General features: G+C 38.5%; 1 protein-coding gene across 6 annotated transcripts in view; it reads left to right on the forward strand.

The window, feature by feature from the left end:
- SPATS2L (spermatogenesis associated serine rich 2 like) overlaps nt 1–16,930 on the forward strand; it is a 163,984-nt gene that overhangs the window by 112,880 nt on the left and 34,174 nt on the right. For all 6 annotated transcript variants that reach the window (XM_087734315.1, XM_087734314.1, XM_087734318.1 and 3 more), the window contains 2 exons: nt 4,224–4,285; nt 16,272–16,380. In XM_087734315.1, coding sequence (XP_087590441.1) covers nt 4,247–4,285; nt 16,272–16,380 — 148 coding nt within the window. In that variant the 5' untranslated portion in view covers nt 4,224–4,246. The remainder of the gene's footprint in view (nt 1–4,223; nt 4,286–16,271; nt 16,381–16,930) is intronic.

Genomic DNA, 16,930 nt, shown 5'->3' on the forward strand with positions numbered 1-16,930 from the left:
AGAAAGACTTTTGTAAAGGCTGGGTGAGCAGCCGCATACTTAAGGCTGTGACAGGTGAGCCCTGACGTATTTTGCTGCAGTGGTTAAAGACTGTTCTGAACTGTCTGCCCTGCTGGACATTGCTGCTTGCAGTAAGGTCAGCAGGACAGAGCATGCGCCAGCACCTTAACTGCCCCAGTTCAGTTTCATGTTATCTTAAACCTGTGTAGAGTAATATGAATTGCTCCATTTGGTAGGGGAGAGAAGTAAGGTTCTGCCAAACTTAATCCAGTCTTCTATGTAGCATTCCCTTGAAGTGCCTCTACTATGTTTTCTCTTTCTGTTGTATTGAAATGCTTCATTTTACAAGGCAAGTAAAATGTCTCATTTGGATGTGTGTAATAAGTATAGAAATAACACCCTTCTATCAGTATTTGAGGTCAGGATGTAACAAGCAACTGAGAGTAATCTCCTATTCCAGGTAATGCATTTGGAAATTGGTATCAGAAATTAATGGCCTGTGCATATAAGGGATGCTGTAGTATTTTTTTTCTTTCATTTTTCATGGGAGTCCAACATTTCATGTTGATATGACATGCAGTGACATTTCAGGAGCACAAATACAAGCAAGAGATGCAGAGAAAGACAAAGCATGTAAGCTGACATTCAAGCTGAGAACCTTTCATATACAGTATGTTTTGTGCATTATAAATTTAGTGCTTGTGCTAATCTTAGCCACTGCAGAAAATCTTCTGTAAAAGATCTTTCTCCAAATGTGTTTGTTTTGTGTGCCTGCTGTTAGTGACATGCAAAGCACTGTTCTCCTTGGCTAAAGCCTAGGGGGCTGTAGGGCTTAGTTGAGGGCTGTATTCTGATGTTACGTGGCTCAGGCAGAAGGAAGCTTCTCTGAAGACTTCAGGATGAGAATGTAGCAGCTCAAATTTAGATCCAAGCCTGGAGCTAAAGCTTCTAAACTTCAGTGGGACTATTTTGTCCATAAAATTATTCACGTGCTATAATCTTTTGTCCCAGGATTAGAAATATAGTAATTGTTCAATACAGAGATTAAAATACCATCAGAGGAAAAACACCAGTTAATTCAATAAATCAGTTTGTGCTACAATGAGAAAATTAAATTGATTAGCTATTAAGTATAGCCATAAAGGATATTTTTAAAAATTAGTGCTACACTGACATTTTCCTTCTAATGTATCATTTGTATTTTATGTAACAAGCAGTGCTGGAGTGAGTTATATAAATGAGCAAGTGTTTTATGCAGGTTATTTCAATTAACTGTCCTTGGAGAAGGTGAATGAAAAATAGCTCCAACTCAGTTTTAGCATCTTCACTTTGACAGCTGTAATATGCATATTAATGAAGAGTCTGAAGTGTAGAGGAATAAGTCCATTTGTAAAAGCTGGTTTCCTCTTAGTTCTTGGTCTTAAAAGGGAAAAAAAAAAAAGAGAGGGGAAGAAAGAGAGAAACCAAGGGTATGCTTTGTGTGGCTTGCCAGGTGTTCCTGAAACAGCTTGCAGTTGCAAGCTAGCTGAATCAGCACCGCATTCGTCAGTGGAAGACTATAATCATAGTAATACTTGGAGCATACAGCAAAGAAGAGACAAGTCAGCTCTGGCAAGGTGGTGTATGAAGTTTTTATGTCTGGTTTTAAACAGTCAGAGCATTGCTACAAAGAGTAAATTTGGCTAAGTGCTGTGGTAGGGTTTAATCAGCAAATTAAATTTGAAGAATTATTTAGGTAGTATCTTTGAAGCAACATAAATTGAGAGGCGTGGGGCTTTCACAAAGTACAATTGTTGGGATTAATTTGCTTCATACAAGATGCAGTTTTAAAATGTACGGTTTGGCTACAAAATTAATAAAATATATGCTGAAAAAGCAGAACCTGAAGATTTCAGTGACAAAGATCTTTTCCCATTATTTATTGTTTTTTATTTTAAGGCCAGAAGGGTTTGTTAGCTATAATCCTTACTGTACTTGCTTCTGTGCTGTGTGTTGGTTCATCAAGAACCGTTTTTTCCTTTTTTTTTTTGTTAATGTTGTTATAAGGTGTTGGATCAGATTAAGTGTATTTAAATTGGTATGCAAGAGGGCAGGCTTCCATCAGTTGTCTGTAATGTTACAAAAGCAGCTAGATAGTAGATATAAGGGCAAACTAGTCAAATTCCTTAAATATTCCTCAACATACGATTATCTATTAAAAAGAGAATAACATCAGCCCAGCATGGTTTTGATGTTACTAGGTAGAAGACATACTTTTCTGAAAAGCAGTAAGGGAGATAAAGACTTAACAGAGTAATTTTAGAGCTAAGTTTTCCAGTCTGCATGGGAAATTTGATGACCTATATCTCATGTTCTGTGCCCATTTGGCATGAGAAATAGCTGACAGCAAAAGACAAGAAGTACATTAAAAAATGTTATATAGGGACTAGAGACTACAGTCATTTCTCAACACTTTAATTGTTGGAACGCACTAAATATTGGAAATCGAGTTGCCTCAAGCTCATATGCTGTGCGATCTTTCTGCCTGCTCTCTCCAGACATTTTATAACGCTGCTTTTAGCCATTGGGTGGGTTTGACAAAGAAACTAGTTTGAGCTCTTTCATCCTTGATTTAAGGAGGGGCAGGGAGCAGAACCTTCTGATCCAGCAGACAGTAAGGCATTCAGAGTGATGGAGTGGCCCAGTTGCCAGGAAGAAGTCTTATCGGACATAGTGAGACTCCGGCTCAGTGTCTTGGCAAAGTGGTTGAGCCACTGACTAGGTATAAGGTATGTGAGTTTTAATAGAGAGTATCTGTTCATGGTATAGTAAAATAGAGATGGCAGGAGGAACCTCACTCATTTCAAGCATTTTTTTAATAACTGGCAGTGGAAAGAGTTATTTTTTTTCTTCTGGCACCTTATTTTTGAGGGTTTCCATATCTCACTGGGTGTCTGCTCTTCATCAGACCAAAACTCAAAAATTCATTCTTTTTTCTTCTTCCTATCGTCTCTTCCCCATTTACCACAAAGTCACGTTATTTTTGAAAATGTGCTTCCTTGAATCTCATCTCTCTAATTAGAAAATGGATGCATAAAAAAATTAGTAACAAGATTTAAATGCTATCAGTGGATACTGTAATAGAAGCACTTAGTTTCTGGAGTTTGAACTCCACTGAAGTGCTATGTTTCAAAGCAGGAGTTAAGGGAGGATTGTTTAAGTGCATTAAAAGAGATTTAGAAGAATTATGGGGACTCTTATATCAGCCCACATAGCAAAGGGCTCAAATGGGGAAAAGGAAGAAGTGCTTCAACTGAAACACTTGGAAGGAACTAAGATTTCATTCTCATTTATGTACATCTGTACCTTCTTATCGGTGTACAATAGAGTTAAATTTGGTGAGCGAACCAAGCTTTTGTTCCATTTGACTTAGTCTTTGCTGTAATTCTTTGTGTGTGACTTAATTTTAAAATGTGAAGATTCAAGCCTGTTCCTTACTGAAGTCTAAGGCAGTTGGTTTTGATGGAAGCAGGATTAGGCAACTGGACTCCCTTCCCTTTTTTAACTCTTCATCATGTGGTTACAGTGTCTCTCACTTACCCAGCTACATAACTGGAAATAGAAAGCATATTGCAGGGTTTCTTAATCACATGCAAATTCCATTCATGTGCCCAAGTTTTCAGAGCAGACTTGGAGATTTAGCTGTACAGACCCTGTTAGTTTCAATAGGAGCTCTGTGGCTAAATCCTCCGAATTAAAAAAAAAAAAAAAAAAAAGCCATGCAGCACTTGTCAGCCTACCCTCCTGGCACATTTAGCTGCTTCTTAAGATGGGATCTTCAGACAAGTTTTCTGGCAAAAATTGAGGTTGCTGGTGAATAAGAAAACAGGAGCTTTTAGTTTGTCCAAGGTATTCATTCTCTTTATAACCTCAAAGGTATCAAGTAATAATGAATAGGGTCCAAGAGACATGGCTGGGAGAAGCATGATACCCCATCTATCCAGATTCATAACCATGAGGCATTTTTAAAATGCGTTTGCAGAACTAATCTGGGGAAAGTATGAAATTTGGACTAGCTTTGCTTTTTGGCAAGATTGAGCACTGCTGTGCAGGACATTAAGTGTTCTCATGTTTCTCTAATGCTTATAGGTAAGCACATGCAATGAGTCTTTAAAGGTGTAGCTTTGATAGGTTGGGATTAAAACCTCCAAATTAATCTCTTTGGTTTTTTTCTTCTTTCACAGACAATATTCTCACCTGAAGAGAGATGGCAGAAATCAATTCTCCTGTAAATATCAAGGAAAAGGTAGGTTCAAGTAACAGTACAGTGCAAACCAAAGTGATATTTGCATACATATTTCATCCCTGCTCCTTCAAACACCGTTCACATACTTAACTTTAATATGCATTGACTCTCTGCATAAAGTTAAGTACACAGGCAGGTATTGATAGGATTAGTGTATTAATCTTTGTTGGTAAGAAACATTTTTGCTTTTCTGCAGAGAGACAATGTTTTGTCAGAGAGACTTCTCTTATTCCTTTGTGATTCCTGTGCATGCTGATGCTGTGGAGAATAGCACTCTGTGATGATTGCTGCTGTACAAAATACAACCTTTGAAGACACACACCCCTTAGAAAATAATTTTTCTGACCAAAAAATTCATACCTGTACTACTTAAAGGCAATTCCTAAAATTACAGGGCCTGAGAAGAGTAGGGTTTTTTCCTATGCAAGTAGCTCTGCTTTTAACTGTGTTCTATGTGCTTGAGTATGTCCTTTCCATATCCTGGCTAGTGCTAAAGCCTCACCACCCTTTCAGGAGCAGTAAAGGACCTAAAGCTAATTAGTGTACAAATATGAGGTAGGTCAGGAGATCTTTTGTGACTCCCAGCAGGCAGATTGTGAAGAGAATCTAACCTATAGCTACTCCCCACCAACATAAATAGGAGACCGGAACATCTGTCAAAGAATAGGAAAAAAGGCAGGGGGGGAGAGAGAGAGAAGTGGGAAGACTGTAGGAGTATAACATCATAGGGTTGTTCTTTAAAAGAAGCCAAGATTTTGAGAGTTTACCTGAATCATCATCTTTTATAAAATCAGGTTTTGTTCTATTTCATGTTTGGAAAGAGAGATGGAGCTTTGCATTTAGGAAGTTCGGAGAGGGCTAATGAGTTCCTTGATTTACAGCTTTACTAAGCCCAGTGTGGCTCTCTGGTATAGATTTTAAGGCAGTGATAAATGTTAAAGACCAGAATTCAATTCTGTCAGTGAGCCCAAGTTTGTCCAGGTATCAGTGAAAAGTTGATTAGGCCCATGTACTTCATGAAAGATGCACAAGAAGAATGGATCATGACTGATTAAATACCAATGAAATACAGAACAGTGAGGGCAATGTGAAACTGAGAAATGTAGTCGTCTTCCGCTGTATCATAAGACCTGCCTGTGGCACATTACACATCCCGCAGAGCAGCAGGCATGTAAAATATTCTCTTCTCTCTAAGCCTGTCAATGGAAAGGAAAAGAATAAAAATTTCTGTATGATTCCTTGGATTAACTCTTTTCCTGAGCTGACAGAAAAAATAATTCAGAAAAAGATTTGCCTAACTTCAGTTTTGCAGTTAGGTGGACCAATAACAAGGAAAAAATCATTTGACCTGAGGAATGTGTGCAAGATACTATAAATGTGGCTTTCCAATCCAGAAAAGTCGCAAGAATTGATAGAGAATTAAGATGTAATACAACACACCACCGCATGACAGAGGAAAGAAATAGCCTTGAACTAGAGATCAGTAGTCAGATTTTTAGTTAACTTGCTGTTTCACTTCTGAGTTCACAAATAATGAACTTTTAAGTTGCGTAATGTATTTCTCAGAACTGATCATGACTAGTAGTTAATGGCTTAGACATCGCATTTGGCTTATAAAGACTTGATGAACCATGACAACTACTGAGCCTGAAACTAGGTTTCCTCAAGTTTGTTTGCTAATGATGTTTCCTGAAAGAACAGTTACAAACTGTTACCTGCCCACCAATACATGAATGAAGCTGCTGAGGAAACAGCATAGCAAGTGATGATTTATACTAAGTAGTTCAGGTGGGAATGAGTTTCTGTTCAGATTGTTGTGACTGTCTTTCACTGCTTACTCACTTTCTTTGCTTTCAAAAGGATGTAGAACTTTTGCTTTATTTCCCCTGATGGGGAGACAATTCCTCACCTGTTGCATTGCCCAGGTGCCTGCTTTTTGAGTAGTTTTTCCTCATATTTGTTGTTAACTCCTGAATCACTCATTGTGCTTGAAGATTAGAATGTCAACGTGAATCTGTATTTCAGTGATAAGTGCCTTTCTTAGTTCTTAATAACAGCACAGGGTTTAAATATTGAGTAGCATGATGGATTTTGCAAGAGAAAGTAATGTCATCAAATCCTATCCCCTAGTACCAGAGTTCTGGAAGGTGAGTTACAGTAACTCTGAAAATGCAACTCAGTAAATCAATTGAAGTTCTGCCTATTTACTGTGTAGCTTGACTTTAGTTTTAATTAATTTAGTCAGTTTTTCAAGTGCAGGATTTTACAAGTCATCTGTTTGTCTTTTGCTAGTTTAGGAATGAAGAACTGTAACATAACTTTTATTCACACTAGATATCTGCTATTCCAAGTTTGATATCTGCTGGGAGTATCTAAAATCAAATGTTTATGAGCATATATATTTTAAGGCAGGAAAATAATTGAATCAATACACTCTGTAAATAATTCCTCTCTCTGTTCCTTTATCTTCCATCAGTATTTAGTGCCACTAAATCCCTTTGCCAAAGTGAAAACTTAGTTTAACAGCAGTTAACATTTTATTGCAAAATCGCTGGGTTTTATTCTGGAAAATATAGACTAATGACCTACTAAGTAAAGGCTTAGTGACTGAACAGCATAAACCTGGTGAACTCTACATACATCAGCTGAGAAGCTAGCATGCTCAGTTTGGTGCTTTACCTGGACAAGTCTGTCTTGTTTTAAAATGAGATTAAATTGTGGTTGCACAGAACCTCCATTTGACATCTCATATTCGGTTTACAGTATTGTGGCTCTTTCTGTCAGCAACAAACTGAGTAACTCTCAAGCAACTGTAGCTTTAGAACCCTCTGAGTAATGCACTAGAAATACAAGGAAAGGGTTGAACAGATAAGTCCTGCTGAGTTGGCTTTAATTACATTTGCACACAGACTGTTAAAACATAAGGACTTATTATGCACATTTGAAAAGCAGACATATTTACACTATCCTGGTAAGAGAATCAAAATCAAATCCCTTTCTCACTTAGAAAACTTACAGAGCAAGACATGATCATGCTACACAACATTGAAGCAATGAGTTTAATATTTACTTTTATCCACATTTTTGCAGGGAGTATTTCTGGGAAACAAACCCAAGATTTATAAATTTAATTACTTTTGCTAAGCTCCACAAATCCATTGCCATCAACAGAAATATAAGCAGACCTTGTTAAAAAGAACAGAATAGAATACAGTTCCTTCCCAGTTCTTCCTTTCTTCTACCTCAATGCTTACAGATTGTAAATATATTTAAGACTTTGATCCTGCTAGGACTTGAATGAAGCCAAAGGAGCTGTACATGTCCACACAAATACTTATTCTTCTAAGTTTCTGCAGAAGTAAAACACAAGTTTCTCCTTAAATTGGATATTGTTTCTCTGTGACAAAAATGTAGTACAGAGCCCATGAAGTTTTAGCATCATGTTTGTTCTGCCTTTCCCTATCTTCTTTCCATGATCAGCTTCCAGTTTCCAAGGAAATAAGACCTCTGCCACTGCTTTAAAGGTGATGTGAGGCCGAGGTAGACATTTTGGGCATTATGCTCACACACAGGCTCTGTAAGACCCTACCCCTAATTTGAGTCATAAGAGAATGAGAGAATGCTTCTGTAGTACTGATACTTGTATAATTCATTCTTGGCATTTCAGCTGAAATAGTTCATAAAGTCAATAGGTTAAACATTCTAGTTTATGTCTTTCCCCCCCCCCCTCCCCGAGAGATTTATATAAATGTGATGTCAGGAAGGCTAACGGAAGTTTCCATAGTTGGCAGAGGCTCCAGCAGCTGTGATACTCTTGTTGGGAGCCAGGACTGTTCTGATTACCATATTTTCTGGAATAACACAAGTTCTGCATTTCAGCAGCCGCAAGCGTTGTTACATGCCTGCATAGCTAGTACAAGGAGAAGTTTACCATCAGGATCTCCCTCAGAATAATTCCCTCTGCCCTTACCCTTGCTATAGTCTTCCTTCACTATGCCAGTCTCTGTTTTGCCTCTGATTATATGTATCTGTGCCTGAAAATACAGTGTAACTAAGGACGTGTTTTCTAGTATCACGATTTTCGGAGACTGAGAGTTATACGTAGTTCAGATCATAAGCACACAAGTTCACTGGATTAAGGGATGAAATGGCCCAAACTCATTGGCTTAAATCCAAAATAATTCCATAAAATTAGTGGAAGTATTCAAGCATTAACCTAGTACATCACCAGAAGAGGTGCTGAGATTCTGAATGACAAGGCCTCCAAAGAAGCAGCAATTGGAGTGAGGAATACAAGCGATGTATTGTCTCCTGCAACAATTAGACCCTCTTAGTTTAACAAGAGAAGAGTGAATATCAGGCACTCCCCAGGACAGCCATTCAGCTCTGGGATGTGATTTTGGTTTTGATCCAAAGAAATATTGGGAATTGTTCCAACTTCAGGAATTGCTTTTGGGCCTATCTTTTTTTTTTTTTTTATTGTGTGTCTAAACATGTTTGAACAAGTGAGGTCTGGTGTCAGCTGGAACTAGCAAAATACTCATTCAGATGAAAATCTTCCTCTTGGGATTCTCTTATGAGTGAAGTTCCACTGAAGTTCTCCTGAAAGGCTTGCTTTTTCATTTGTCATTTCAAGTGTCAGAGCTGTAGGAGCAGTGGGGCAGATTTGTTCCATAAACTGCAAGAAGGAAATTTTATTCAGGTGTGTTTTGGGCAGTTCACAGTTTTGTTTACATTACACCACAACTGTGGCTTTCATAAGCAATAGCATGCAAGGAAAGAGTAGGATTCATAGTGGAAGGAATGGAAGTAGTATATAAATTTAAAGTCATACATTACAAAAGCAGATAGTTTCCAATCTATGAATTCACTAGGTTTCCTTAAAGTTGACCCTTGCAGCTGTTCCTTACCCATGTGTTGAAGTAGATGGACTTAATCCAAAGACCAGCAAAGTTGATCAAAATGCATTTGTGTCACTTGATGTGCCATTTAACTTGGGTTAAGGATATTATAGATTCAGGGCCAAACTTTTTCATGTGTTCTTTCAGGGTTCTTGAAATGTCTGGTTTTTCCATTTAATTAGTGTACAAATTTGAGGGACAGGGGCGACATAATAAATCCATGATGATTGCCTAAAGTAGTTTACTGCAGCAAGTAGAATTTGTTTAGTGCTTATTGGGGATAAATGATCCGAAGGTATCAGTGCAATAAACAGGTCGTATAGTGGAAAGAGGTGCAGTCCTGATCAAAGCTGTTATTTTGCCCAAAGAAGATTGTTAACAACACTTGTTCGGTGTGTCATGATTTTAGTGAAGCTTCTGGAAAAATGTCTCCGACATAAGAAATGTGCTCTTAATGCGGCAAAGTCAAATTGTATTTATGAAATATGTTTGTGTAGGAGTCTTCAAAACCTTAAAAAATTCTGCCATTAAGTGTTTTTAAAATGCATTTTCCTGCCCAGTGTAGCCAGGACATCTGCTAATGCTGAATTCCCAGATTATAGAAACGAGCAGAGTTCTGCAGATAGCCCTCCTTCCTTGCTCCTCTTGCAGGATTTGGGTCAACCCCCAGTGCAGGTGTAATCTAGTTGAACGTGGCCTACACTGCTACCTGTCCTCAGTTGCAGTAGGTATCTATGGTGTATATGTGTACATAAAGATTTGCTACTGTCATGCAGTAAAAGTAAAGTAGAAAAATGTCTGTGTATTTGTTGATAACCATACTTCTAAATTAATTTAGCTCCTAACTTAGAGAAAAATCTATTGATCTTAATGTTTAGTACAAAGCAAAGGTGGATCTGCATTAGCGTTCCTAACCAAGCATAAGTAAGAATATTTCTAACGGAATAAGTGACCATAATAGTAACTTACTTCAAGGGGATTAGAGCAGCTGTGTTCAGGGGTTTCAGAACAGCCGTAAGCTTTCAGCAAAGAAGTTTAATTTGTCACTATGTCAGAACTATATAAACAAATTCTCTGAACCCTGGATATGTTACTTATTCACCAGAAACATCCTCTTTGAGATGATGCCAAGGGGGAGCAGATGGAGTAGAGCAGCAAACAGGCAGCAATTGATTCCATGTTGTTACAGTTGCTTGGGAACCATTGGAAACTTGATATAGAACCTAAAGGGCTCGGAGGAATACACAGCAATGTCAGCTTGGTTCTGGATGTGGAGTAGGTAATCTGCTGTCAAAACTTTCAGGCAGGCTGTATTTCTTTTTGAGCTTGACTTATCAGGAAAGTCTCATGACATGGGTGTTCATGAGGACTTCAGGTAAGATACCATGAGAGGTTAGAATTTCAGTGTCCTCCTCTCCTGTGTGCCATGCTCCTCAGAAGTAACCTGTTGCTGAATTTTTTTTTAGGCGAGCCAAAAATTTGCCCCAAGTGAGATTGCCTATAGTTTAACAGTAATCCTCAGGAAAATAGTCAAGTATATCTGATCAGACATTGGGGATTTTATTTTGGAGTAGAAACAGCTTATCTGAGGGGACTTGGAACCTTTTTCAATTTTGATATCACTTCTGGGCAGTCCTCAGCAATTTGTGTAAGAGACTGATAAAAACAACCTCATGACTGTGGAATTCTGGTCCTGATGAGATGCAACTTTGCTCAAATTGCAGCAACTTTAACAGGGCTTGAACAAGCATTTCAAGCTAAGTGTGTGCTTAAGACTTCAGCTCAGAAAAGCGTTCTAAACTTTGAACTAACTTCAGCCTTATCCAGAAGAGTAGCTAGGTCCACAGGAGTTAAATGCACGCTTGCAAGGTAGGTCTCTGGATTGTGGGTTTAAATGGAGGTGGACGTGGGTTCTGCCTTCCATGTTCATGAGCGTGCGCCGTTGTTTTCAAGATCACAGCTTTATATTTTAGATCTGTGATTGCTTTAAAGTAGCTTTTGTAAGCTGAAGTTCTGAGCAAGTCATCTTAGTAGTAAACAAAGAAATGCGCTTTCCAGTCAGGCTACAGGAGGGAAAGCCCAGGAATTTAAATACTGTCAGTGACAGCTTCTCAACTAATGCTGACATTAACAGCACAATTATCTGTGGTTCAGAAGGTATGTTACTGAATTCTCTTCGTGTCCTGGAATGCTTGTCTAGCATCCAGCTGATGACAGAAGTTCACTGGGAATCTACACTGGATAAAGACAGGATGATTCACAAAGTCATTAAAATAGTTGACTTCCCTGTAGTCTGTCTGGTAATGTTTTTCTCCTATGATCAAGTTTCAGTGAGTAGGAAAAAACTGTTTTGTTGTCTGTCCCCTCCCCCCTCCCCCATAAATCTAATAAAGTAGACTGCTGTGAGTTTGTTGTTGCAGACTGTTAGGTATTAATGCAGTATCACTGCATGTTAGGAAATTCTTTGGATCTTGTACTTTATCCTTTAGGCTGTTAAATATTTTTAAAAAGGAATTTGTTGATGAGAAGTCATACAATATTGGATTATTCTAGTTCCATAATCTGTTGCTTACATGTTCAGAAGATGGATGTTCTTGGTAAGTTTGAGGACTATAAGTTCAGAGAGATAAAGCTGGGAATTATCTCCTGCCCTGGAATCACCCTACCACACCTTTAATAAAAGTGAGCTCTATATAGTTTTCTTGATTGGGAAGCAACTGACTTCTCTCAAGCAGCTGGAGACTTGTAAGCAGTTGAGGTGTATAGCTGTAATAGCAAAAGGACTGGTTTATCACCTGAACTAACAGGTGAAGCAGAGGGGAGCCAGCATACCTGGGCTGCCTAGGTCCAGCTCACATCCCTCCCTTTAATATATTTCCCACTTGTCATCTTGTATCTGTCAAGTGTTCCTGGGGCTCTGCTGTGCCTCTGTTCATCACAGTCTGCGATATGTCTCTTATGACCTTCAGCTGTAGAAATGCATTTGTGTTAGGCTTACTCTGTCAGGAAGGTTGCCTACCCCTTCCTTTGGCTTTTGCTTTTGTATCACTGTGTCCCTTTCCAGAAATATATGGGACACATTTTGCATGTGGGGAAAGACCTGAGCTTCAAACGTAGAAATCTACACGTATTTTTGAAACCAGGGCGAAAGGACTAAGAGGTGAAATATCAGGGACCTTGACATTTGCATTTCTGGGCTAAGGCTGTTATATGGCCTAGTCTCCCTCAGTGTGCCTTGTCCTCCTCCCAGGTATGCTGTCAGGTCCCAATTTGAGACTTGTAGCCATTTGTCAATAATTTCTGGATGTCCAGAAATCGCTGACTTTTTCATTGCCTGTATACAATAGTTCCAGTGTATTCTGGATGAAAACATCAGTGACACAGTGCATGCGTTGGAGACCTGATGCCTGGCACAAGATCTGTCTTTGAAATTCCAGAAAAAATATGGTAACATTATTCCATTTTGTTCCTAAAAAATTTTAAGACAAAATATTTTATTTTAGAACAAAACCTTTTGGGATTTCTCCTCTGTTGGACTTCTGGGTTTATATCTGCTTTTGTTGTTTCTGAACAGAACAGTATATATATTTTGTTTTTTTCTTAATATTGACATATCCTACTGGTTGCAAATTTTAGTTTTCCTCTATCTTATCCCACATAAGTCACTGCAGAAATCTGGAAAGCAGAAACACTAACAACTTGTAGGTGTCCTGGGTATCATAGCATACATACACAAGGGAAGCAGATTAAGTGTAAGCAACTTCTGATTTGGAATTTCCTAAGCCCTGGATGCTTTACTTTGCAATCTGATGTTCTTTTCCTGAGGTTTTTTTTCATGAAAATTAACGTTTTTATTTTCTAAATGGAAAGATAAACAAATGTGTATTTTGTACAACAGTCAACAGAGGATACTGTTGGGTTTTGGCAGTAGAACTGTTGAGCTCTGCAGTACATTAATGTTCCCTAAATCTAATTTTTATATAGTCCAACTAAAACGGGAATGTGTCCACAGTGTTGATCACATGCTTAATTTCTTTTCTCTGTATTGGCAAGTATTCTTTCTAAGATCATCATCTTGCTTTTTTTGGGTTACCTTCACAACTAGAATGTTTCCATAACCTTTTTTTATTTAGTCATAGTACTAGTCAGATGAAGCACAGTTTAGCTTTTAATCTAGTTTTAATAGTTTTTCTATTAATCAAAAATTTCTTAACAAAGACCATACAGTGCAAACAAAGTCTTCAGTAGATTCTGTAGTCTTAAACATAGTCTGCCTGGTCGAGTTCTTGTGTGTCAGTGTTCTCCACCCCACAGCTGTTCTTCTTAATGTCTTTAAGAAGTTTCCAAACTGCAGTGTGTGGCAAGTTGCCTGATCCATCCTGTGGTCTTGGCCTTACTTTGTTGTTTCCAGATGCTTCTTGAGGCTTCCAGACCTTTCATAGCAAAGAAGGACCTAGAAGCCATATGAAATTCCCATGCTTATATTTAAAGATGGTTAGAATACACTAGATGTTTCCTTTTACTATTTTTCCTGTAAGCAGTTGCCACAAGGAGATTATGCAATTTTGAGTAGGCAGAGAGATGATCCACATGATTGTGAAAGAAGAGGGGAGGTTTTTGTGAGAATATGAAGATGTAATCCACATGGTGGAAATGTTTGGCAACTACCAGCTTGAACATAAAATGGACTGCAGCTTGTGGCCTGCTCTACCCTAGTGTCTTTGCCAACTTTTATTGTTATGGAGCCAGCTCAGTTCATACTTGTTGCAGCTTTATCAGTAAATAGCATGCCTGTGCCCACAATCAGAAGGTGAATAAAACTCCTTTTTCCAGGGCTTTCTCTGCACATCCTGTTGACTTGCGTTTGTTTTCACTTGAATGCCTGCAGTGCATAGAGAGCTGTACTCGCTACTTCCCTCCCCGTGTGTACACAACAGCTGAAGAGAGAAGCTTGAGCAGACAGATTTTCTGGGTTGTTTCTGGCAACAACAGCCCCTGGTACAAGTGGTCCAGTTGACAGCCTACCCTGTCTGAACTTCCAACATGAAGTTACCTGTGTTCACTAGAGACTCCAAAGCAGCTAGCTGTTGGGTTGGGACTTAGCTTGTGGGCAAGCTTTGCCCAGTCATAGACAACATTAGACAAACGATTAGATAGGCCTTTGGAAAGGGTCCCTGGGAAGTAGACAAGCAATTTAACTTCACTGCCCTCTAGATTATGGTTGTGGCCCGAGTTGTCCAAGGCTAGACTTGCTACTTGAAATGTGTTGTGGGCAAATGTGAAGCTGCAAAGAGATGTGTGATAGGATGATGGACAGGAGCAGACTAGATCATACTGAGTAGATATACTGAAGTTGTCTGCTGAAGTCAGAAAGTGGCCTTCCTTACACAGTGAGATGAGCTCATCTAGAAAGCATCCTCCAGGAAGTTTGATCCTGTGTGGATTTAGCTGAAGCAAGTAACAACCTTTTGTGGTGCTGAAGCTAAGTCCAGCAGACATTGTGAGTCGGAGCCCTCAGTCACCATGCATTAACAGAGCCTGCAATGAGTCGTGGCTTATGTTGGTATACAGGACAGGGAAATAGAGTGGTTGAGGAGTGGGGTGAACATACAACAGCAAAATAAGATTTTTTTGGTCATAAATCTGAGCACTTAAGTGTTCTGAATCACCTTCTGGTGTCTCCACTGATGGATATTCCACAAAGGGAATCTAGAAAGATTGTTCTTCAGCATCTAAATGGACAGCTAAGACAAGGTAGTGTGAATGCTCTCACCATGTAAGCAAGCCTAGTTCCCTTAAACAGATCTATCTTCATGTATTATTTTTTCACAATTATATTTCACAGTGCAATAAAAAGACAACCAGTGCTTCACAATCAGGAATTAGCATGGCAACTGTGTGATGCATAAATAAAGTACACCCTAATCAAGGATGTATTCCCACAGAAAAATGGTAAAGAAGGGTGCTGGATAAATATTTGCAGTGCAATAACAAGTTTCTAATAGTAAATACATGCTGGATAGCTTGACACAGAAGCTCAAAAAGCTGATTTGGAACAACTAGACTGGTTTTGGCACCGATTCTCTTGTTTTTTCAGAGTACTACCATTGGCTTTTGTTAGTTTTGCTAATTACGTTTAACCAAGTATTTTTATTTTGGTACTACCTAGTAAAGCTTGTCTAGCAATAAAACAATATAGTAATTAAGTTTCGTGTTACTATTTACTTTCAGCTATATTACATGGGCATGAGAAAGTAAATAATCCACATGATTCCAGTAGGAATATTTTGTTTAAAACATAGTGGGTTGAATTACTATTTGGTATAAATGGATACTGAAGACAATACAGCAATAGCAAATGCTGTGAAATTGAAGCATGGCATGCCAGAATCATCTGTAGGTGTAACACCTCATCCATCAGCAGAGTTTCCTGAAGGAAGCATTTGGCTTCCCATGTCCTTTGTTCAGGATTTTGTTACACAAGCTTTGTGGCTGCATATATATGGAACAGCAAGCTGAAATTATGCTAGGCAGCAGCAAACTGAAATTATGCTAGGCAGCCACTAGAGCTATTAAAAATGATACTGTTTTCTTTTAGCCTGTGACTATTTTCATGCATATGACTGTTTTCCAGATGTCAAAAAACCCACTGATCGTAACTTTGATGTAGCAAGGCCATGCAACAGCCTTGTTGAAGTAGTTGTGTACTCTGTAAGTTTGTATAGGTGATGTGTCTTGTCAAGTCACATGGCAGCAAACAGAACATTTAGGAAAGAAGCATAAGGCCGAATTCTGTCAGTTTAGTTAAGCTAGTTCTCCTGCTGTGACTGAGGGTAGGATTTGGTTCCAGGCTTACTAGCTACCAGTTCTATGATTTGGTTTCTGGAAGAAATCATTTTCTTTATTTGCATAGGCCAGGTGGGGAGAGGATGGTTATTGCTTCATACAGATACATTGTTGTATACTTGTAAGCGTGTCATGTATAACGTGCATTTATATAAACATGCATTGGCACAGAGGTACCTTGTTGTCTAAAGGAGTATGATAAACCCATATGTTATTGTCTTCCTTTTTTTTCCTTCCAGATCAATGCAGTCCGATCAATTGTTCCAAACAAAAGCAATAATGAGATAGTTCTGGTATTGCAGCAGTTTGATAATAATGTAGACAAGGCTGTTCAAGCTTTCATGGATGGTGAGTACTGTGTACTTTTTCACTAAGGCATGAGGGATTCAATTGCATGCTGAAGTATTCATTGACTCTAGTGGCTCAAAATATATTCTGTTGTTCTGCTGAAATTCAGATGATTGTGACACACAAAGTTTTTTTCATAATTGATCCTCCTGTCTGCGTCTTTGCTTCTTCACAGTATGAGTTTGACATGGCTGTTTATCTGTTCTACCTGACTTTGCCATTTTTTGGTGCTATTCTTGTTGCAGACCTTCTTTATTCTCATGAAAGTTAATGCTCTTTAAAGTAAATATGTTAGAATACGATTCACTGTTGAAGATACAGTAACCAATAAGAATTTGGGATTGTTCTGAAGCAGATAACTGGGCTCCTAAACCCCTGAACTTGATGCATACATTGACATTCAAACCTCAATCTGAATTTTGCAAATAGCCTTGACATTTATAATGGCTGAACCAAGACTCCATTGAAAGTTCGAGCCATTCTAAATCTGGATTTGTGTTTGTATTTTGCATCATGAGACCATCTCTAATGAAAGGTCACTTGTATTTAA

This window comes from Nipponia nippon, unplaced genomic scaffold, assembly GCF_047370975.1.
Source record: "Nipponia nippon isolate SJK-2023a ecotype South Korea unplaced genomic scaffold, ASM4737097v1 scaffold_5, whole genome shotgun sequence".
Taxonomy (NCBI): domain Eukaryota; kingdom Metazoa; phylum Chordata; class Aves; order Pelecaniformes; family Threskiornithidae; genus Nipponia; species Nipponia nippon.